Source organism: Schistocerca gregaria, chromosome 5, assembly GCF_023897955.1.
Source record: "Schistocerca gregaria isolate iqSchGreg1 chromosome 5, iqSchGreg1.2, whole genome shotgun sequence".
Taxonomy (NCBI): domain Eukaryota; kingdom Metazoa; phylum Arthropoda; class Insecta; order Orthoptera; family Acrididae; genus Schistocerca; species Schistocerca gregaria.
In genome coordinates this window covers 638,033,363-638,058,298 of record NC_064924.1, presented here as the reverse complement: position 1 = coordinate 638,058,298, position 24,936 = coordinate 638,033,363, and the positions used below count along the sequence as shown (strand labels likewise).

The 24,936-nt window shown below is 37.4% G+C and overlaps 1 protein-coding gene across 2 annotated transcripts in view; it reads left to right on the top strand.

The window, feature by feature from the left end:
- The window catches only part of LOC126272430 (chromodomain-helicase-DNA-binding protein 1), a 112,972-nt gene that overhangs the window by 69,462 nt on the left and 18,574 nt on the right, over positions 1-24,936 (top strand). For both annotated transcript variants that reach the window (XM_049975299.1, XM_049975300.1), the window contains exons 12-23: positions 1,700-1,980; positions 2,162-2,297; positions 2,633-2,848; positions 2,985-3,209; positions 8,971-9,120; positions 10,752-10,994; positions 12,468-12,635; positions 15,024-15,153; positions 15,236-15,384; positions 16,527-16,734; positions 17,979-18,138; positions 21,156-21,390. In XM_049975299.1, coding sequence (XP_049831256.1) covers positions 1,700-1,980; positions 2,162-2,297; positions 2,633-2,848; positions 2,985-3,209; positions 8,971-9,120; positions 10,752-10,994; positions 12,468-12,635; positions 15,024-15,153; positions 15,236-15,384; positions 16,527-16,734; positions 17,979-18,138; positions 21,156-21,390 — 2,301 coding nt within the window. The remainder of the gene's footprint in view (positions 1-1,699; positions 1,981-2,161; positions 2,298-2,632; positions 2,849-2,984; positions 3,210-8,970; positions 9,121-10,751; positions 10,995-12,467; positions 12,636-15,023; positions 15,154-15,235; positions 15,385-16,526; positions 16,735-17,978; positions 18,139-21,155; positions 21,391-24,936) is intronic.

The window sequence follows — 24,936 nt, the reverse complement described above, 5'->3', positions numbered from 1 at the left end:
CTTTGCACATGTCTTGTAATAATCTACTGGATAAAAGTACACTGCAGTAGTTCACATCCGACTTTTCAAAGGCTAATATTTGATATATGAACAGACATTGTTTGAAAAACAATTAGCTTAGATTTTGCTACTCAGAGTGGGCTAAAAGTATCGGTTAGGTTACGGTTTACATAAAAAATTTGGTAATCTAGGGATCTGGAAGAGTTTATGGAATAATTTTGTACATCCCCGTTGGGAATACCTTACGTGTGATTACAAGTGCCATATTGAAAACTATCTGATATAATGGTAATTTATCTTAATTAATGATTTAGTTAATCAGTGAGGGGTATCATCAGATCGGAAAAAATAGAGCAACAAAAGTACAATGTCAAAGTTCAGAAACTAACAAGCCTAGGGGCAAAATGGGAAATAGAAATTAAGATGTTAATTATCTTGTAAGTTAGTTGTATGAACAAAAATAATGAATTTTTGGAATTATAATATAATATGGTAGATTAAAAAAATACTCGCCAACCATTGGGAGGAGAAAACTCACATAAAAGTTATGAAAATGTGCCTGCTTTCCCTTCAAACTTTGTGCCAGAAGAACAAGCCTCAGGCTCCAAAAGCTTGCACATTTCCATAATTTTGTGTGTGTTTTCTTCTGCTGCTGCTTTGTGAATAAATTTTTATCTGTTCAATTAAATTCAAAGGATGTTCTCAGAAACAGTTGAATCATTCCTTTCGAATGAATGGTAATAATTCTCCAGGGTCTGCTGATTAGCCCAAAATGTTTTTCCACCAGATGCTGTTATCACAATTTCAATTAGTCATATCTTTTAATTAATTATGTTCTAATTATGCCTCTTAATGGTATCAGCATATTCAAATTAATTATCTGGATAATAAATTTGAATGTAACTCCACTGTAATAACTTTATGAAGTAATATGCACATACTACATGTTATTTGTGCAATAGTATTGAAAATAGAATGAAAATCAGAGGAGAAAGAAAAAGAAATGGTTGTTAACAGTATATTTTTTCTCACTTTAGATTAAGCTGTCACTAAACTACCACTGTCATTCACTAAACTATCACATTCATTTGTAAATTTAAAAAAGCCAATTATGCAAATGCTGTGCTTTCTGTAACCTCTCAATGATTGCATCTTCTCAGTATTAACTTTGATGATATTTTACGATGAAACCAAAGATATAATACACTTTCTAGGAATTTTTTGCTGACGGAGAAATCCTGTATACTACGAGATTCTGGAAGTTATATTTTTTGTCAGTGCCATAATGTAGATCTATGTGAAATGCACACCATGCGTCAAAAATTCAGCAGAGTGACTGTTCGTTGCAGTGAAGGTGACACAACTCATTTTACACATTTTGTACTGACTTGATTCATACACTTGAAGCATTTATTTTAATTGTGCAACACAATAAGGAGTATAAATAAATTATAATTGTTTAAAGATAAACATTATATGCATAGTTGAACAGAGAGTAAACAGGAGGCTTCATGATATATTTCACATTTGAGCCTGTTTCTCAAGTTATTTTAGGTTGATGTATATAAATGTGTGCAAATGGAAACTGATTTTTGGAATCTGTCTGAGATTTTCTTGGTAATTTTTTGTCCTTCTATCCATCCTTCCATACCTTACTATCAGCCAAAATACAAGTCTGAAAAATAAATTTTACTTCCAGATACGACAATACGAATGGTGCTACGCCAGTTCTAAGCGTCTCAAGTTTAATGCAATCCTAACCACGTATGAAATAGTTTTGAAAGACAAAGTATTTCTGGGAAGCGTAAGTTGGGCTGCTTTACTCGTAGATGAGGCCCATAGACTGAAGAATGATGATTCACTGCTTTATAAAGCCCTTATGGAGTTTGATACAAATCATCGTTTGCTTATAACGGGGACACCTCTTCAGAATAGCTTGAAAGAGCTGTGGAGTCTTCTGCATTTCATCATGCCTAACAAGTTTGTATCAAATACATACATTTAATTTAAACTTTCAAGCATGTAGTGCCTTTCTGTCATGTATGCAATATGATAAAAAAAAAAAAAACAACTTACGGAAGTATTCTTGGACTGTAATATAGTTAGCTCTGGTGCTATTACTCCAGTTTTGTGCATTAATAAAAATATTTTCTGGTCAAAGGTTTGATTGTTGGGAAGATTTTGAGAAGGAGCATGACAATGCCGCACAGAAAGGTTACTCAAAACTACACAAACAATTAGAACCTTTCATAATACGCAGAGTGAAGAAAGATGTTGAGAAGTCTCTCCCAGCAAAGGTTAGTGAAAAATTCCTTTTGCACATTGCTGAGTAGCTGCTCTATGGCCATAAATAACTAGCTTTTAGAGGTTCCTTTCATGTGTTTAACTGCCAATTAAATAGTACTATTTTACAATTAATTTCAAGCTATAGTATTATGCTTGTTGTGTTGTTATATATTTTCTCTATTACGTGAGTGGGTTGCAAGTGTACTGCAGTTGTGAGTAAACCTGATTCTATTTTAGACCACTTCTGGTTAATTACTTACATAGATGCTAATGTTTATGTATTTTCTTTTTATTATTAATTATTGATAGACTTTGGTTATATATTGTAGTTTTTTCTTTCTCTCAGGTTGAGCAAATTTTACGAGTGGAGATGACTTCACTCCAGAAACAGTATTATAAGTGGATTTTAACAAAGAACTACAATGCACTCAGGAAAGGTGTAAAGGGTTCCTCATCAACATTTCTTAATATAGTTATAGAACTAAAGAAATGTTGTAATCATGCATTTCTCATAAAGCCATTGGATTATGAGCAGAAACCACCTCCCACTGACTATTTACAGGTAACCTGTGTTTAATTTTGTAACTTTAATTTACTGTGCCTCCTTTCCAGTAAAACTGCCATTCAGGTGTATATTAATTAACAGTGCTTCCTTTCCAATTTAGCTGTCATTTGTGTATTTCTTTTGTCACATTTAGGACCTGATCCGTGGTTCAGGGAAGCTAGTCCTACTGGATAAACTGTTGGTTCGCCTGAAAGAGACAGGTCATCGTGTTCTGATATTCTCTCAAATGGTGCGGATGCTGGACATTTTGGGAGAGTACCTGCAGCTGAGGCACTTCCCCTTCCAAAGACTAGATGGGAGTATTAAAGGAGAATTGAGAAAACAAGCTCTGGACCACTTTAATGCTGATGGGTCACAGGTAACAGAATTCTACACACATCCAGGAGAGAGTTTGACATTCTGAATTTCATTTTTTATATTAAATCACAGAAACTACACACACCTACATAACTATTCAAGAAAAATATTGCAGTGCACAAATGTTAATGTGATGATATTGCCATGCAATGATGTGATGCTAAATTTAAAAAAGAAAGGAAAAATTATTAATGAAATGTCAGTTGGACTGTAGTAATTATAAAGAATACCTCAGTGTCAGTTATTATCACATTATTGGAACATGACAGTAGTTAAACACCTTAGCCGATTGTGGATGGCTCCCATCACCTGTATCTCTACACATGCTTATCAGTTTCATTCTATGAAGAGAGAGTGTCTTTCAGTCAGCAGCAGTTACCTTCCCTGCTGATTTTCATCCTCTCGTTTCTGTTTTGAAATAACAGTGTTATTTGTTCCAGTTAACAATGCCCTTTATGGATGGCATTGTTTGCCAAGAAACCAAGCTTTTCTTTTTGTTACAATGTGAGGTCTGTAAAGGCTCCAGTGACGTTATCAGCATACTCAGATAACTCCTGCAGCACACTGTAAATGCTGTGGACTCAGATGTCAGAGTATAAGGGACAGGTGTCAGAATTGTTGGTAGTTGATGGTGTTGCCAGAATTCATTCACATTTTGGTGCTGCTGCCAATAGCCACCTGTCTTCCCTTCGAGTACTACTCTGTGTCCTTGAGCAGCATGTCCTCCATCTTTCCACCTGAAATGAGAAGAAGGAAAAGGAAGATGAGCTCAAAATGATAAGGCTACTGGATTGAGCAAGCTAAACTGTAGTGTCCGTTATTGAGAATAGTGCCCACAGTAGGGAAGTCAGGTGGGCATTTGGATGTATCTACTACAGAATAGTACACTCTGTTCCAAATACGTTATTGTTAGTGCAGTTGTGTCAACATTGTGTGACTGAGTTGTTTACATCCAAGGGATGTGAATATGTTAAATCATCATACCTAATCAACAAACCGATACTTCCAGGATAATAATGGTCCAGTTCTTCAATTCAAAGGAAGAGGTAGCATCTGAATAAATAGTTAATGAATTCTACCATTCTCCATATTATTTCAGTCCCCCCCACCCCACCCCCCACCCTCACCCAACACATGTCTCATCTTATTCAGTTAAAACATCATACCGAGGGAAGGATTTATTGTCTGTTTCTTGCTTACAGTGAGATTTATTATCTGGATTCTTGTTACACAAAATTTTTCACCATTGGCACTTATGCAGTGTCTAAGGTAAAACTTAATCTATAAGCAGGCAATCAGACATCCCTTCCTAAGTGAAAATCAGAAGATAGATCACCTCCACTAACAAGTTTTAAGTAAATTAGATTTGATGTGTGTGGCAAAAAAATACATTTTAGTAATTACATACAGTTATTACTATTAATAGTGTACTCAAATTAATCACTGTGCATTGTGCACTGCCCTTTAATGCCTGTACTGATTGAATACAAACAACCAAACAAGTCACAGCAAAGCAAGCAAGCAAACAATGACATTTGCTAGTAGGGCAGTCTTTTTCCTTTCAGCCAATACCACTGATGATAGGCAGCCATGAGGTGGAACGGAGTGAGGGAAGGGATTGTTTCCCTCACACTCTGCCTCACCCCTCAGGCACATTTTGAGCTGCTGCTGTTTACTTTCTACCTACCTAGAGAATGCAAGTGAAAATTATTTCCCCATATAAAGAGAACAGAAATGTTGTAGACACACCAAGAATTGATCTCATAGAGGCACCAAGAATTGACCTCGATGGGCCTTTGTAAAGTAGGTATCACAGACATCTAAAACTGACACAGAAAGAGACAAATGTCAGTGATTTTCTTTATAGGCAGAAAACATTAGAATAAGGAATAGAGGTACACTGTACATATTACTGCTCAAGTAGTTCCAAAATACACAATTGACCTTACTTGCACATGAGTGCATGCACAGCTCCAAGCCCCCACCACACACACACACACACACACACACACACACACACACACACACACACACACACACATCAACTTAAATTTAAGGTGCCACAAATTCTTTCCCTGGAAGAAAAAATAGGGAATATAACTTGAAAGCTAACTCATCTCGGTAATGGAAGAAGAAAACATGTCAACACAACCCATACGTGACAAAGGGGATTAAAAATTATACTACCCAAAATATACTGTGGAACATAATAATCACTTAGCATTTAAATCAGTATGTTCTTTGTTTTATTTTCTGTTTGTGGTATCAAAATAGCCTATTGTTGTTACTTATTTACTTTGGTTTATCATTAATTATAGTAAGATTCTGTTTTCCTGGTGTTGTGTCTTGACTGACCAGTCAGGCTGGAGTGTACTTATGAGTAATGTAACGAGGATAGTAACACCCAAAGAGTTTGTTCTCTTAATACAAAATTTTAGCCAAAAGTTGCTGTAATAATCATCACATGTAAGGTTTCACAGCCAGCGTCTTCATTAATTAGAACTTCCGAATTGCCATGGTCCACATATAAAACTTTTTGTCCTTCCTGACGTTTCATTGCCTACTGCATGTAACATCATTCAAGGTAATTCGGCGACTGGCTGCTAGGTGCTGGAGATCCCACTTTTATAGAGCCCTTAGATGGCGCCACTACTCGTCACATGCTTTCGACTTTAAAACAGTCTCTGGGTAGTGCCATCTCTCTCAATTACAGGTAATCGATAGTCACTTCATTGGTGCAAAGTCGACCACCATATCTTGTCTAGTTTTAACCCCTCTTCTATTTTATTAAAATTATTTTTGTGTTGTATATCTCTATAGCTTCTCTATACATGCGGGTATAATAATGTGAGATCTTAGCTATCACGTTTGTCTCACTAAATTTTATTTCGTGATCACCGTCTTTGAAAATGTGTTCTGCTACAGCTGATTTGCCAATCTACAGTTCCTTTTGTGTTCCATTAGACGGGTATTAACACTCCAATATAAACCATGCCACAGCTACGCAGAATTTTATACACACCTGGGGTAGCTAAGGGGTGTTGTGCGTCTTTCACCAATCTTAAACTTTCACTAATTTTCTTGGTAGGTCGAAAGATTGTATCCACTTGAAACTTGGCCAAAACTTTCCCAATACGGTCTGTGATGTTATGAATAAATGGAAGAAAAACTTTTCCAGCCAGTGGTTGCTGTTGTCGTGTATTTTCGGACACTTTTCTTCTAGGGTGGAGTGCTCGATCTATCTCGTTGTCAGTGTACCCATTTCTTTTGAAAGCCGTTCAAAAATGGCTTAATTCATCTTGCAAATAAATTGGCTCACAGATATTATTAGCCCTGTCCACCAAAGTTTTTATGACTCTTCTCTTCAGCGTAGGATGATGATTCGAATCCTTATGTAGGTAACGATCGGAGTGTGTGTGTGTCTTTCCTATATACCGTATGCCTTGAAGTCCCATCTGCCTGTTTAATAACCAAAAAAATTTAGTTGTCCATTACTCTCCTTCTCAGTCTTTGGATTGAAACTGTTTATGTGCTTCAGCATGATTCCGTATCACAAAGGTGTCATCCACATATCGATAACATTTCAAAGGGCTTTTATTGGCCGACTGCACCACTTGTTGTTCGAAAAATTCCATAAATAGATTAGCAATAGCTGGGCTCAGAGGGCTACCAATGGCCACCCCATCAATTTGTTCAAAAAACATGTTATATTGAAAATAAGTCAAGGACAGACAATGTCAAAACAAAGCTATTATCCCAGTAGGAAACATATCAGCTATGCAAGAAAGAGCTTCGTCAACAGGGACCATGTTGAACAGGGATACTACATCGAAACTGACAAGGATGTCACTTGGACTAACTGCAATCTCCCTCAGTTTTTCGATAAAATGCATGGAATTTTTAATATGAGTGTCAGTTTTACCTATATACGGTTGCAACAAAGAAGCAAGATATCTAGCCAGTTCTTGAGTAGGAGTCCCAATGGCACTTACTATCGGTCTCAATGGGATATTGGGCTTGTGTATCTTAGGTAACCCATACAGTCTAGGAGGGTAAGCTTCCGTTTTGCAAAGGTTTTTTTTATCTTCTGTAGGAATGGAAGAGCTTTTTATTAATTGCTGGGTAGCACTCAACACTTTCATTGTAGAGTCCTTTTTCAGTTTTTTATAGGTGGTAGGATCCAAGAGGTCACTGATCTTCCTATGATAATCCTCACTCTTTAGCACAACAGTAGCATTACCCTTATCAGCAGTAAGTACAACAATATTCCTGTCCGCATTAATCTCCGATAACGTCTTCCTTTCTCCTAGGGATAAATTACTGCTGGGTGGCTAGGCTTTACGTAATATCCTGTCTGTTTCCATCCTGATTTCATCGGCAGAATGCGGTGATAACAGACGAATCCCTGCATCTATATTGGCAACAATATCTTCCGTGGGAATCTGTGATGGAGTGATAGCAAAATTTCCTCCTTTCGAGAGAACAGAGACTTCCTTCGTGGATAGTTCTTTCCCGGACAAGTTGATAACTGCATGGGAATTGTCTGTAATCATTGTTTCCTGTTTTTGTAAATGCTCAAACATCTTCTTCTACCTATTAGAAGACACTTCTTCCCTAAGTTCCATAGAGCTAAATATTAATCTATCCACCTTATTCCAATCACCCAAACACATAGTATTGCTAATACGTAAATGAAGATTTAACAGTTGACTACTATTTACTGCAAGTCCTCGACATGTTTATTGGATCCACTCCCACAGCACCACCAATTCCACGCATAAGTAAATACGGTTCGCTTGCGCTGAATGGAACATTCTTCTCGCATTGAAGAACTTCGGAACTGTCCCATCGTCACGACAACATAGCAAAAAAGTGAGTGAACAAAGTTGCTGGGCTTTTTTCTTACGTAGGCTCTCCAATCGTCGTACCACAATCGACATATCCTCCCCGTAGAGGTGTCTAATCATAACATGTAAGCTTTCACATCCGGCGTCTTCATTAATTAAAACTTCTGGGCTGAACTGCCGTGCTCCATATATAAATTTTCTTCTCCTTCCTGGCGTTTCGTTGCCTATTGTGGGCAACATCTTCTGAGGTGAGTCGGCGACTGGCTGCTAGGCGCTGGAGGTCCCGGTTACGTAGAGCGCTTAGATAGCTCCACCACTCATCACATGATTTCCACTTTAAAACTATCTCTGGAGTTGCTGTAATAACTAATTTAACAGTGATACTCAAGTATGAGCAATAAGCTGCCAGATGTTTTAAGCAAGGAAGCTGCTGGTAAGAGAAAGATAAGAATGGAGTAGACAGAATTTCAAATTGAAGAGATATTTTCCTGTTGCAACCAATTCCTCCTTCACACTTTGACTCTTTATATTTTCCGTTTGTTACTGCCTCACTAATTTGCCGTGTTACATTTTTCTTCTGAAAGCACTTGTTATTGCTTTGGTTTAACACAAAACTTGTCCACTTACAATTTAATATTCATACATTCCTTATTCAGTCTGCTTTAATCCTATAACACTTTTATATGCAGTGTGTTACTTCATAGGAATAGCAGAGGCAATGCCTCCATAACCTGCTGCCTCTCGATAGAAAGATCATATTCTAATTACAGCAATCAAATCTTTGATTATGATAGTGAATATAATGTGTTTGTAATTTGTTTTATTCTTAAGAACTCACACATAATGTGCCTGTTTTGTACCTCAGCTCAGTGAGAACTTCTGTTTTTAATTTCATGTTTTATTTCCTTTCTCTAGGATTTCTGTTTCTTGCTGTCAACCAGAGCAGGTGGTCTGGGTATTAATTTGGCAACTGCAGATACTGTAATTATTTTTGATTCTGACTGGAATCCTCAGAATGATCTGCAGGCACAAGCACGTGCTCATAGAATTGGACAGAAAAATCAGGTAGGCATGCAAGTGAAATCATATATGCAGAGAGAGAGAGAGAGAGAGAGAGAGAGAGAGAGAGAGAGAGAGAGAGAGAGAGAGAGATGGTCCAACAAGTACTTAATTTCAGGACAGGTGATAGAAACTCATAAAAATTGATTATATCGCTCAAAGCTTTCATATCACAGATTCATTCTCAAGAGAAACAAGGAGAATTTCTTGGAGGAGATTGGATTCCTCCTACTTTCTGAGAGCAAAAGATGCTATTATCTGTTTTTGTATTTTGATATCAGTTATTTCCACATCTCGAAGGTAAAATTTGCATTAAAAGTAATGGAACACTGTGAAAAATATGCCAAAATTGTGGAGAATAGTATTCAGTCACTAAGTGACACATCTCAAAAATCACTTCTTGTTCTTCTTTCCATAAGACTGTTAGTTTAAATGAGTACTTCATTAAGAACATGTCATTTGTTGAATTTATCCAGGCTGTTGTGCATACTAGAAAAAGTCAGTATTATGATACAAATTGTAAATGCAGCAAATCGTGTATCTGAAAAGGACTCCGATCTATTAAGAATATTGTGTATGGAGTTCAAAATGAAATAACCCAGATTTTATTCCAGCAACTAGCTTCAGCTTGTGTCATCATAATAAGCAAATTGTTTCGTAGATGGTTACAGATTTAATCACTAGCTGGGAAAGGCATTGTTTTTCTACCGCCGTTTTTCTCATGTCAGATCTGTTGTAGGGCGTTTAACAAATGTTTCCTCATGATACAGCAATATATTTGTTGTGTTAAAATGCTCCACTGCAGAGTGAAAAATTCAGTCTGGCTATTTGTTATATTATTCACAGCCTTTAGGACAGTCAGCTACTCAAAGGTGAAGAATAGGTGCACTTAAAGGTCAGATTATTCCCTTAGTGTTCAACCAATTTCCCACATTTTTCAGCTCCAGTTTCACTAAAAACAAAAACATACACCACAGAGTTATGGAGATGAAAGGTCAGATGTCTATGTTAGTGTAGTTGTTTCTCGTAAAACTCAAAAACTAGCAAAAGTTCAAAAGCTAGTTTAATTGTCTGATTTTTTACATGGGTTTTAAAATGCTTATCATTGATTGTCTGATCCATTATGGGGTATCCATTATCAGGTAAGAAATATGACCATACTTCCTCTTCATTTTTTTTACTCAATGTGTATATATGTTTGTTGTAGAGCTGAAAAAGTGTGTAACCTAGTGTAAGTTCTCTCTCTCTCTCTCTCTCCCTCCCCCCCCCCCCCCCTCCTCTCCCTCTCTGTGTAGTTTTGTTCACTTTGCTTTTCATCTTTATTACTTCCCATTGCTTAGATATTAAGCTGGAACTTCTCCTAAACACACCTCAAAGTGATGGACACCCTCGCTGAAGTAACTAGTGTTTATTGAAGCTAGTGTTTGTTTTGTCTTTCACTTCTGTTCATAACTCCTGCTGTCTAGATGAAAATTTTTCTGTTCTTATTCCACTGTAATTGTTATTGAGGAGCAAATACTAGCTTCATGACATCTGTGCATTTCAACTGTCATTTATAAATATTACAAACCAAAAGATATGACCTGTAGCTCACTTTACATCTGTCCAAAATTTACATATCTAAAAATTGTTTACAGGTTAATATATATCGATTAGTAACACGAAGCTCAGTGGAGGAGGAAATTGTTGAACGTGCAAAGCAAAAAATGGTTTTGGACCACCTCGTAATTCAGCGGATGGATACAACTGGGCGAACAGTTTTGGACAAAAAAAGTTCCTCATCTACTACTCCATTCAATAAAGAAGAGCTTACAGCAATACTCAAGTTTGGAGCTGAGGAATTATTCAAAGATGAAGAAGATGGCGATGAAGAGCCTACTGTAAGTATCTACTGTCTCCTTGAAATACTTATAACTGTTCAATACCAGAGAAGAGAAGTTACCACTCACCATATAGCTTAGATGCTGAGTCGCGATAGGCACAACAAAAAGATTCACACAATTATAACTGTTCATTCGGCCTAAACAAGAGAACTGCAGTGGAAGTTATTGATAGTTTAACATTTTCAGTTATATTACATTAAATTCATTCTAGGGAGAGAAGACTCTGGGATGAGAAAAGAAGTCATCTTATTTAAATGGCCCACATTAAATGACCTACCTTTAAGGAACATAGTACTAGAGTGCTAATATTAATTATATTTGAACCTAATACATCTATGAAATAGGAAAAGTCATCTAACATCAAGTTCTTTAATTCCACTACATTACCCTCAACACATTTACATGCTATGGGAAGTTGTTCAATAACTATGTACACATGTACTCCTTTCTGAACTAATGTTCAATTCGTAAAGTCTATGTAGAGGCTGTTTTTGGTTCTGATATCCTTGGATTGTATTATTTTAGAGAAGAACATACTGGTCATGTTAACAGACAAGTTTGTGTGTGTGTGTGTGTGTGTGTGTGTGTGTGTGTGTGTGTGTGTGTGTGGGTGTGGGTGTGTGTAACAGAGTTCCTTCATGACATATCTGCAGGGTCTTCTAGAACTAACAGCATATATAATTCTCATAACATATTTTGATGATGTAAATAAAATAGAAAGAAACTTCCACATGGGAAAAATATATTAAAAACAAAGATTCCAAGACTTACCAAGCGGGAAAGCGCCGGCAGACAGGCACATGAACAAAACACACGAACACACACACAGAATTGCTAGCTTTCGCAACCGATGGTTGCTTCTTCAGGAAGGAGAGGGAAAGACGAAAGGATGTAGGTTTTAAGGGAGAGGGTAAGGAGTCATTCCAATCCCGGGAGCGGAAAGACTTCCCTTAGGGGAAAAAAAGGACAGATGTACACTCGCGCGCGCACACACACACACACACACACACACACACACACACACACACACACACACACACACACACATATCCATCCGCACATACACAGACACAAGCAGACATATTTAAAGGCAAAGAGTAAGGGCAGAGATGTCAGTCGAGGCGGAAGTACAGAGGCAAAGAAGTTGTTGAAGGACAGGTGAGGTATGAGCGGCGGCAACTTGAAATTAGCGGAGGTTGAGGCCTGGCGGATATCGAGAAGAGAGGATATACTGAAGGGCGAGTTCCCATCTCCGGAGTTCGGATAGGTTGGTGTTGGTGGGAAGTATCCATCTGGATACTTTCCCGCTTGGTAAGTCTTGGAATCTTTGTTCATAACATATTTTTATATTTTGAAAATATAATCTAAAAGTTTGGTTTAAGTGTTTCCGACTGTTAATTTGTATTCATGTTTTTAGAGTGCTAGTTTTTAATCTTGTTTTTCTTGTACCTTTCTTTTCTTTAATTGCAGTGTGATATAGATGAAATATTGAGAAGGGCAGAAACACGTGACGATGCTCCAGCTACTGTAGGAGATGAGCTTTTATCTGCTTTCAAAGTTGCAAGCTTCGCAGCATTTGAGGAAGACAAGGACATAGCTGTAACAGAACATGAACCTGATGATGAAAGCAAAGATTGGGTTAGCATTTTTCAAAGTTCATTTTTATGTTAATTTATATACTTTGTGTTGCATGTTGTTAATATACACACTGAGTTAAGATAGAGGAAATGTGTTTCAAAATATATAATTATCATGTTCATGGTGAGAAATGCACATCTGATATAATGTTGAGCTTCTCGAAAACAAAGCATTTCTGTTTAGCTTTAAAAGCGTGTATGAAGGAAGTGGGGGCTTTTGCAGGGTGTGAAGGTGATGAAGGAGATAGATTTTCTTGAACTGATGGGATCTAGGAAGGAAGCAAAACTGAAATGTTGTAGAAAACTGTCTTCCTAAGTTTCGCAGTGAGGTGCTCAGTAATCAAGTATTAAGAAACTGTAGCTGCAGTAAAATAGAACATATGACAACATGAATGAAAAAAAAGTATCAGAAACAGAGAATGGAAAAAGTGTGGATCAGATAGGAGGACTGACATGCCAGCAGGAGGTTGGGGGGGGGGGGGGGGGGGGGGGGCAAGTTCTAATATAGCAAAGTTAACCCTAAAACGTATCAGATATCATTCATGAAGCTGTGAAGATGATAATGAGGGCGAGATACCCCATTGCTTTCAAATCATAAGAAGATATCTACTGGTACTACAACAAGTCTGTCAATGTAGTTACATTTCTAAAGAGTTCTTGTAGCCCAAGCACTTGTAGTTATGTGGAACACTGCCCATCAAAATTTGATGTATAATAAATTTACAGGTAGTATTGCTGCTGATGATTTCGTATTTCTCGTGGAGAAGACATGGAAGTGATGTGGGAGTCCATTTCTGTACAAGGACCAGCAATATTAATAGGACCTGTGTGGCATAAGCAAGCTGGGACTTCTCACACAAAACTTTTCTCTCAATAGCCACTTTTTCTTAGTTTTAAGCCTCTTCTCCCCCTTCTTGTTCTTTTTTTATTTGTGTCAGGAAGGTTCCAATTCTTCTACCATTTAATTACAAGTTCCAGACTGAAATCAGATCGTGTTGCTGTCTCCCTAATCATAATCTATTTAGTTGGAACTGGTGGCCTCTTTTTTCCTGTCTCAAATGAAGATGATGTGATATTTTTCATTTTCATATTGAATTCATTGAAGAAAATCATCTTCATTGGATTAGATACATCTTCATTGGATTAGATACATAAATTATTTTGTTGATTTTTTTGTGTCTTTTTTTTTCCATTAAGCCTATTTTGTGCATTGTCCATCTACTTGCAGAGGCAATTTCCGCAAGTTGATGGAAGCAGTTTCTTTCATATTGCAGCAAGTACTTGACAGTTGCTGAAAGTTTTTCTCAAATTTGCAAAAGTTTTGTGTGTTCAATAATGGCATGAGTCTCACTGAGGAAAATGAAAATGCCACAAAGACAGGTGAACTGAAACAAGTGTACCATAGGAACTCAAATACACTTGGCCACCATCAGCCGAGGAAGACTGTAAAAATTAACCAACTACTTTGCTTCACCAGATGGGAAAGTAGAATGGGTGTAGAGATATCGTTAAATCTTAGCTGATTTTTAATCTTAATGTAGATATAAGTGCATTACATTTGTAATTAATAATGTTTGCAAAAACTGAAGAGTAACTAAAAGGCAATATCTTGTGTTCTGGCGTGCAGAATTTTTGCACCATATTTTCAATTTCATTACATGTGTAATAAAAATAAACAGATACTTTTTGCAAAAGTCAAAGAATAATGAAAAGTTAATCTGTTGCTGATATAGCTTGCAGCATTTTTTTATCCTGTTTTTGAATATTTTATTGTACAATAGAAAAGAGTTTTTTGATTATTCGTATTTTTATCCTGGTCATGAATATTTTATGGTACAGTTGACAAGAGTTTTTTGATAATTCCATGTGACATTCTCATAAAGTTTTAATCTGAATGAACTCCTGTGATTTTAATTATTTCAGTGGTGGTTCTTGATAAATAGGTATGGTACACCTCTGTATCCATTTCTTCACCCAAACTTTTTTTTTCTTAACTGTTTGATTTTCTGATTTTTCTTCAGTAATAGTAATGCAACAACAATGGCAGCTGCCCTGGTTTTTATCACAACACTGTAAACATCCACTTGCCGATCTCAGGATGTATCTCTAGTCTCAATACTTATCACATACTTGCAGCAAGTTGCTGAAATTAACTTGTCCCAAGTGACTTGTAATCATAAACTTGTGGAAGTTTTTGTTCTAATGTTAACAATTCAGCAAGAGCTTGCATAAGTTACTTTGCCAGTGGACACACGCTTTAAGATCATTATTTGGAGCCCCTGGAGAAGATGCTTTATAAAACAAGATTGTTAGTTCTGCTAGAAATTTTAAAAAATTACCATCTGTTAGAATATTCATTGTCATTATAACTGAAAAATATCCTTAACAGGATGAAATCATACCTGAAACTATCCGAAAGAAGGTGGAAGAAGAAGAACGTCAGAAAGAAATGGATGACCTGTATTTACCTCCGAGGAGCCGGAAGACGCTGCAACAGATAAACCAGTCAGAAAGTGAGGGTATGTTGCTACTTGCATTGGGAATATAATATTCATATTTATGTATTTGTTAGACATTTACTGTGAATTGTCAATACTACAGGTGAAGGCAGTGGACGTGGGAGGAAAAGACGTAAGAAAGGAGAAGAATCTGACTCATCAGAAGGAGGTAGTGATGACGAAAGACCAAGAAAGAGAGGCAGGCCTCCTCTCTTTCCTCGGGAGAGCATCAAGGGCTTCACAGATGCAGAGGTATCCCTCTGCTTCACATTTCCAGTCTCTGTACACTATATTAATACGTGAACTAAAAGTTAAAGTAAACTTCTCGGCACTACGCCGTGTGTTGGATCTCGTGCACCTCTCCAGTTGTTCCTTTGAAGCTGCTGGACCTTGTTCCCAGCCTGTGCCAAGCAAAATCGATGGCAATATGGTGAATAAGCAAGATTTTCTGATTGTTTCTCTTCAGAGGCAAATGTTATATGTGGGCTGTTAACTAACATTTCTTAACTACTTGTTCCTTAATGTCCTTCATGTATGTGAAAGGTTTCATTTCTAACTGTGGCTAATGGGTCTGTGACATAGATTTTTCAAAATTTTGTCGGAGATCATCACTTCTAGACAAACTGTGTAAAGAAAATATTGTGTAGCTGATACACCCAAAAAAATTGTGGGCTACTGTAACTCATCTTTTGAACTTGAATTTGTCAAGGCATGTGATACTATGAATACACCCTCTCTCTCTCTCTCTCTCTCTCTCTCTCTCTCTCTCTTTCTCTCTCTCTCACCCTCCCTCTCTCTCTCTCTCTCTCTCTCTCTCTCTCTCTCACCCTCCCTCTCTCTCTCTCTCTCTCTCTCTCTCTCTCTCTCTCTCTCTCTCTCTCTCTCTCTCTGTCTCCTTCTCCCCACACCCCTCCCCAAAACCTCTCTTGTGTCATCTGATGCCAGTGATGTGATTGTGTGCTTGTGCCAGTCACAATAGGCATATTTTTAGCTTACACTCATTGTATTTGTGCTGTGTTCCTTAACAAAGTAACTCACCTCCATTGCATTCTTACATGATTTTCAGAAGCAAGGAGTTTGTAACATCTCATTTTCAGCAGCAATTTGTTATACAGATTGTATAATTCATTATATCTCTTAATAATTTGTTATTACTTGTTGTCACTAAAGTTTCATAAAAAATTTTTATACCAAAAAGTAATATTGCTACTTTTGTTGACACACCTGATAGACTAAAATTGTGGGCATACCAGGACTCATTTTTGTGAACTGTGATTGAAAAGTAAAAGTTGGCGTTTGGACCCCGGTTCTGCATAGTCATGTCAACTGTACGGAGCACTGCAGTAGTGAGTGAAAATTTCAAAACAGTAAGGTTATTATCTTTGATCTTCTAGATAAGGCGCTTTGTCAAGAGTTACAAGAGATTTGCAGCACCCCTGAAACGCTTGGAAGCTGTGGCTTGTGATGCAGAACTTCAAGAAAAACCTCTTGCTGAACTTCGAAAGTTGGGTGAGCTGCTTAAAGAGCGTTGTGTCGCAGCCCTGAAAGAACAGACAGCATCTAAAGAAAATGATGTGAACAATGAAGATAGTAATCTCTCGGGTAAGATCATGCTGTCATTGTTGTGCACTGTTAACCATACAGCAGCTGTAATAAAATAATGTGTATCTTATGTCATTGTCATTTTACTGTAAGGCTCCCCTCCCTCCTCCCGGTCTCTCCCTCCCCCTCCCCTCTGCTCTCCTCCTCCTCCTCCTCCTCCCTCTCCTCCCCCCACTCTCTCTCTCTCTCTCTCTCTCTCTCTCTCTCTCTCTCTCTCTCTCTCTCTCTCCGTCTCCGTCTCCTCCAACCTATTTCTCCTCAACCAACTAAGTATGCAGCACAAATAGCAAAAATAGAGATTTTACATGCAAATAAATAGTTTAATTAGTTGATGACAACATGACATTTTCTCCTTCAGGTGTATATGAGTGTTTTTGTCTTTTATTTCTGGGAAATAGTCTTGCTCATAAAGATACTCTAAAAAGACACCAGAACAGTTATAAATCATTTCCCGTCTCTTAATACTGTGCTACCAACAACATTAACTAACAAATAAAGTAATTGTTTTGTGGCAATTGAAAATGTGCAGACTTTACATAAAACAAATGTCAACATACAACTGTGAAATATTGTTCATTTCAAGTTTTGAGTGATGGGTTGCACGGGGAATGTAAGGTACTCAGAATGCTGTATCTTTAGGAAAACTCATGTGGCTCGTGTAACAGGAGCTAAAAGTGATACAGGGATGTTTTGGGCAGGATATTTGTATTGTAACTTCAGTTATCAGTCTGTTTTACTGCTATTCTAGATTACAAGACATGGAATAAATGTATTCTCAGTTCATATCTTAGCCACAAATAATAATTTGTTTTCATGTTCATCTGGTGAATTCATTGTGGTATTTTCACACGAATGGGGATAAATGTGTGTAATATACTCTTCAGTGTGTTAAATCGCGGGAAAATTGGCCTTTTTTTCAGCACGGATATATTCAGCTGTGCTACAAAAATTGTGTTAGAACAAGCAGTAAAAGAAGCAACTGGGATAAAAATAAAATAAAAAAGTGCAAATTGATAATATAAATAGTAGGTCAAAAGGAAACTCATCCTTTTCAGAGCCTTGCACATCGAGCTTTCTATGTGACTGATGTGCTGTTACACAAGTCGAATTGTTAATTAATAATCATATAGTTCTATATTACTTATAGAAATGTGAAATCTCTTTATCGTAAGCAATACAGTTATAATTTACTTTTTTTTCTGTGCTTAGAAATTATTTCCGCACTTGATCTTCCATTTTATTAGGTCCTATCCAGAAACGAAGAGGGAGAGGTCCTTCATTTAAACTTGGAGGTGTATCTGTTAATGCAAAAAGTGTTATGTCTTGTGAGAAAGAGCTTGAGCCATTGGATGAAGTGTTGCCTGCAGATCCTTCGGAAAGGAAGAAATGGGTGTTGGCTGCAAGGTATGTTATAATATCACATATTGGAAGCATAGAATGTATTACAAAAGGTGGAACTCTGAGAGTGTTTGTAATGTTATACAGGTAACTCCACATAACTGAACAAGGATATTATATCCAAATTTGCGTAAAGAAGTCTCCTGTTTGTTATTTATTGTGAAGCTATGACTTTCAATCAATGCAAACTGTTATAACATTATGTTGCTAGTGGCAAGAAATTGGACAGTGAGCTGTTGGATTTTTTTTCTTTCTGTTTTTCCACGCAAAGACAGGCTAACGTTTTCTGCATCTTTATCATTTAAAATAGGCACACATCTTTCTCAAACCATTCTAAATAGTGAGCATCTTCAGGAATTCAGCCAACCCTGACTGGTTGCAGGCCTGACCACATAACATTAGTTGTACAAAAAGCAAATGGCAAACTGAGATTCATTGAGAGATTCCTACAGAAATATAATTCACTCACAAACACGGTGCCTCACAATACTCTCGTGTAAAAAATTCTCAAATATTGCTCATTATTGTGGTACTCTTAACAAATAGAAGTAAGAACACTAGAGTGCTTGAAAGTCACCCAAAATAAGTTGTGACAAAATTCAACAAATACGTCACTGCCCTAGCTGAAGACCTCATTCCATCAAACTGTAAAGGACCAGTCCGAAGTTCCTCCAACTAATCAGTGAGCTTGGATGCCTCTGCATATATTTATGAAACAAATCCCGATGAAATTATAAGTAAAATTAAATCATTAAGCAATATGTCAAGTGACCTTGATGAAATACTTGATTTGATATTAAAAGCATGTGCTTACCACATAATAAAACCAGTGGTAAAAATTTTCAACTGCACTCTAGAAACTGGTGTCTTTCCAGATGTCTCAAAATAATAAATGTTTCACCATTCCTAAAGAAAGATTCTTATGAGAAAATATCAAACTACCGACCTGTGTCACAGCTATCTCCTCTTACCATAACAACAAAAACATGGTTTTAGAAAGCTTAAATGTACACAGACAGCAATTCTAGATTTCTTAGACTGTGCTTTAAAATCCCTTGATCGACATAAATTAGCTGCAGGTATTTTTCTAGACCTGTCAAAAGCCTGCAACATCCTGGATTTTTTCACGTTCTGCTTGAAAAGTTACAAAGACAAGGAGTAAGAAGTGTAGCACATAGCTGTTTGTGTTTGTACCTAAAAGACCACGACCAGAAGGTATTACATCAATATGTACTCAACACTAAGAATAAAACAAGAAACAGCTCCTTCCTTTCTGGGGAGTTACCAATCAAATAAGGCATACCACAGGACTTAAATCTTAGGTCTAATACTCTTCTTGATTTATGTGGACGATGTTGAATACATGAGTCTCCAAAAAACTATCCTATATGCTGGTGACGCCAGCATATTGCTTTTTGGATCCTGCCCAGAAACCTTACAGTTGACAGCACAAAAAAGTTCTGTGAAAAGACTTTCTGAGTGTTTCACCAAAATACACACTTGTAAATACTGAAAAAAACTCTGTGGATCAGCTTTCATTTATTTCCTTGCTCTGATCAAGTGTCTATTCAAGCAGATTAATAAATGATCCCTCATGAAATGGCAGTGTCTCAAAATTTTTGGGTCTGTGGGTTCAGCAAGATTTAAAGTGGGACACACATATAAATAACTTAGCTAGGAAACATTCATTTGTGTGCTATGATCTAAAAATACTGAAGTCAACTACAAGCAAAACAACAGCGCTGCAGACATACTATGCACAGTTCTACTCATTGCTTCGATATAAGATCATTTTTTGGAGACACTCAGCTCTCTGCCAAAGTCTTTTAGAATGCAAAAAAGAGCTCTAAGAATAATTTATAGCCTTAAAAGGAAAGAGTCCTGTAAATTTCATTTTACTGAGCTTTATGTTCTGAACATTCCACTCTCATTCATGTGTGAAACTATCTTTTTCACTAAAGACTCTCCCTTGAAAATGAGCATACTACTACAGAAGGAAAATGTACACAACTATTGTACCAGAGAGAAATCAAATATACACCAAAAATATCACGGAACAGCAGCCTGTCAGAGGTGCATAATTATCATTGGTGTAATACTACACATTAAGAGACCAGAGGAAACAAATTTGCTACTTATCCAGTATTTAAAATTAAGCTGAAGGCATTTCTAATAAAGTGCAGTTCCTGTTCTGTAAAAGAATTTCTGAATGTGTAACAAAAAAGTTATTTAAGAATTAAATCATAAAAATAAGTACCTAATCTTAATTTGCCTACTGTGTATTATCGTGGCTTTTCTTTGACCTTTCCAGTATCAACTGTACGATTTGTGGTGTGTGATAAAACTGCACCAGTGATAGCCAAGATAGAGAAATCCAAAGTAGACTGCCACATTTTGTCATTGGTTCATTCAGTAAATGCAAGAATGTTACACAGATGCTCATCAAACATTAGCAATAGATGTTAAAACAGAGTAGCTGTGCATCACAAGTTTACTATCAACACACACACACACACACACACACACACACACACACACACACACACACGTGATAATATATATTGTCAAAATTCTTAGAATGATCGTTTCAAGAAGTATCACCCCACATATCGTGTGTGCGGATAGCTATGACGGTTGACCCGTCCTGAAATGATTATCCTAAGAACTTTGATAGTATATATTACCATATATTACCATAGTATCTTTCTGTTTAGTAAAAATCAGAATGATACTGGTTTCAACCGATATTGACAATCTTTAGTTCATGATTTGTACATGAAACTGATTATTTTGTGTTGTATCAGAAAATAAATGTTTTGAATACCATGTGTTGCACCTGTTTTTGGCTGCAGTGATTCAGAGATTATGAATCTTGTCTTTATTCACAGACCCGAAAGGCTTGCTAGGAGAAGTGTTTTATAAATGTGCTTATTTGTTGGTTAGAGTGCTGCTGGTCCTGTGCACACTGAAACCTAATTTGCCTACTTCATCTGTCACCAACAAACAAAACTTTCTGTCAACAGAGTGAAACCAGCTAATTATGACGTACCTTGGGACATAGAGGATGATTCAAAATTGTTGCAAGGTGTCTATCAGTATGGTATGGGATCTTGGGAAGCAATAAAAATGGATCCTTCATTGGGCATTGGGGATAAAATCCTTGCAAATGAAGACAAGAAGCCTCAAGCCAAACATTTACAGCAAAGAGCTGATTACTTGCTTCGCATCTTGCAGAAGCAGCTGGATAATTCATGTGTTGTAAGTAACAAACATCATATTGCCATATCTCTGGATTGTGTGGAAAAGGTTCACAGGCTGTGAATTCTAATAACTCTGTGTAGTTTGCTTCCTAATATTTTCTTGCTAATTTCATATTTAATATTTCTATTAATTTGAGTTAGAAGATGTTAATTCACTGGCTATAGCTTTGTAGCATTTATAGTAATGTTACACAGCACAGCAATGGATTTTGCCATTCAAGTCTTTAATCATTAGACTATCAGTGTTGTAATCATTTCACCAAAACTACTAGAACATAAGTGGCAGTTGTGATAATATTAAGTGTAGAAAAAGCAGAGAGACAACATGGCTGGCCATTGCATATCTTCAGGAGACAGTTACAGTGATGCCAATGGGCACATTTAAAAGTGAAAACATTAAGCCAAACTTTTGTAACTATTAGTTCCTTCCTCAGGAAGGAAAATTGGTAGATTGGGAGGGGTTAGAAAGGAATGGCGAATCACTTGCGCCCTGGTTGGAAAGGACCCACCCATTGTAAAGACTAGACAATAAATCAATAAATTCTATAATACTGGGGTTGCCTAGAAAGTAATGCACCACTTTTTTTTTCTTCAACAATTCTTTAATGAACATGATGAGAATCACATACACGAAAGAATGGTGTTTTATTTACACAATCTATTTTTCCACGTAATCTCCATCCCATTCTGCGGCCTTCTTCCAGGGCAAAACAAGGGCGTGTATGCCCTGTCAGTACCAATCCTTGTACTGGTGGTGGAGCCAGTGCTTCACTGTGTGAATCACCTCCTCATTGTCCTCAAAATGTCTTCCATGAATAGCATCCTTCAATGGCCCAATCAAGAGGAAGACCGAGGGGGCTAGGTCAGGACTGTAGGGTGGATGGGATAGCACCGTTCAACCCTGTTTTGCGATGTGTTCAGCAGTCCTCAGACTTGTGTGGGGCTGAGTGTTATCATGTTGCAGCAAAACATCTCCTGGGCTGCTCTGGCACTGAAGTCACCAGAAGCGTGCGTTAAGTTTTGTTAATGATGTAAATAAAATAGAAAGAAACTTCCACATGGTAAAAATATATTAAAAACAAAGATTCCAAGACTTACCAAGCGGGAAAGCGCCGGTAGACAGGCACAATAAATAAAACACACAAACACACACACAGAATTTGTAGCTTTCGCAACCGACGGTTGCTTCTTCAGGAAAGAGGGAAGGAGAGGGAAAGACGAAAGGATGTGGGTTTTAAGGGAGAGGGTAAGGAGTCATTCCAATCCCGGGAGCGGAAAGACTTACCTTAGGGGGAAAAAAGGACAGGTGTACACTCGCACACACACGCTTATCCATCCGCACATACACAGACACAAGCAGACATTCGGTTGCGAAAGCTAGAAATTCTGTGTGTGTGTTTTATTTATTGTGCCTGTCTACTGGCACTTTCCCACTTGGAATCTTTGTTTTTAATAAGTTTTGTTAATGTGTTGACATATGCTTCTGCCCTCATGAATGACAACATCAGCTTGCTGACAACCGTGACTGGTCTCCCTGACCACTTCCAATTGTGAATCTCCGCCGAACTGCCTTCTGATGACCTCACCCTCTGTGCCCAGCAATATACTTTGGTCGAAAGCAGATGCTCCATAGACTTTGCACAGGCGCCTGTGAATATTCCCCACAGTTTCTTTCTCTGCAGTGAGAAATTCAGTGACAGCACGTTGCTTGTAACACACATCACCTACAAACACAATTTTGAAACTGTCCTGCAGCTACGTTATCTGTTGGAAGTGACGCAAACTTGGCTCACTCACTCAGGAGACTTCAAATAATACATACATAACGTTTCACTTTCGTATCAGTGTTTTCGGCTGAAAAAGTTGTGCATTACTTTCTGGGCAACCCGTGTGTAACAATAAAAGAAAGGAGTGGGGGAATAGAATGTTAATGGGGTTTAAGTTCGGGAAAGTCGCAGGTTGTGGGGATATGATAAAGAGCAAGTTCCATTGCCTGAGTTCTGGGAAACTTACATTGGGTATGAGGATCTAAATAGTCAGTGAGGTCGTTTTGCTGAGCATGCCCAGCTACTGGGTACTGTCTGCCCCAAAACAGACAGTTTTTCCATGTCCACTCATGCCTTCAACCTCTTCGTTAGTTGTCATTCATGTAAATATGCATGGAGAGGTTATACTTGACAACTGGAATAAATTAGTAACTCAGTCTCTGTCAGTCCATTATTAAAGTTTTTTGAATCAAGAAAAGTTAGCAATTGGTTCTTTTTTATGACTCAGATGATGCAGTTACTGAAAACGCAAAGAAAACTTGAACAATGGGAACTCCAGATAGGAATATCAACAATAGGAAAAGTTAGATTGCTACTAACTGTAAAGATAAAACACTAGCTTTCAGGCACAGCCTTCACTGTAAAAAGAGAAATACACACCATTTATTCACACAAGCAAGCACACCACACGCACACATGACTGTCATTGGCATTCTGGCCTGAGCTGCGGGAGTTGGTGGTCATGTGTATATGAGGTGTGCTTGCTTGTCCTAATGAATGGTGTGTGTGTGTGTGTGTGTGTGTGTGTGTGTGTGTGTGTGTGTGTGTGTGTGTGTTTCTCATTTTCCAATGAAGGCTGTGGCCGAAAGCTTATGTGTAAGTGTATTATTTTAATTGTGTCTGTCTGCAACTTAGCATGTTATCTTCACAGTGAGTAGCAATCTATCTTTTCCTACGCTGTCAAAGAAAACTTGAGTGTCATCTCAAATAGGTACTTCACTTGTTCAATTATAGTTGGTAGTAATTTGTGTCTACCCTTGATATGTTGGTAAAAATATGTGTTGAAAGCTGGTGGTAGCCATAAAAAATTGTCCAAAATTGTACTAGACACTTTGTCGAAAAATTGTTTTGAGCGCTTAGTTCAGGAGCCCACTTGAAGTGTAAATGGTTGTGGCAACATACTTCACCTCCTAGCTACAAATAATCCTGAGCAAGCAGGGAGCATCATGATGGATACAGGTACTAGTGACCACAAGGTCATTGTAACAAAACTGACTACTGTTAGCATCCAAATCCATAAAAAATAAACATAAAATATATCTGCTTGAAAAAGCAAATAAAAATTTGCATGATGCCTTCCTGGGACACACTCTGCATTCCTTCCGAACTAATTATGTAAGCATAGACCAGATGTGGCTTAATTCAAAGAAATAATATCAAAAGCAATTGAGAAATTTATACCAAATAAATTCATGGGAGATGGAATTGACCCCTATGGTGTCTGAACTAGGTCAGAACATTGTTGCAGAAGCAATGAAAAAAGCATGCCAAATTTAAAAGAACACAGAATCCCCAAAATTGGCAAAGTTTTACAGAAGGTCGAAATTCAGCATGGACTTCAGTGCAAGACGCTTTTAACAGCGTCCTTAAAAAAACTCTGTCTCGAAATCTGGTAGAAAATCCAAAGATATTCTGGTCTATGTAAGGTACACCAAAAGCAAGACAATCAATATTTCAGTGTGTGGCTGTAATAACAATACCACCAAAGTGGAGGTACT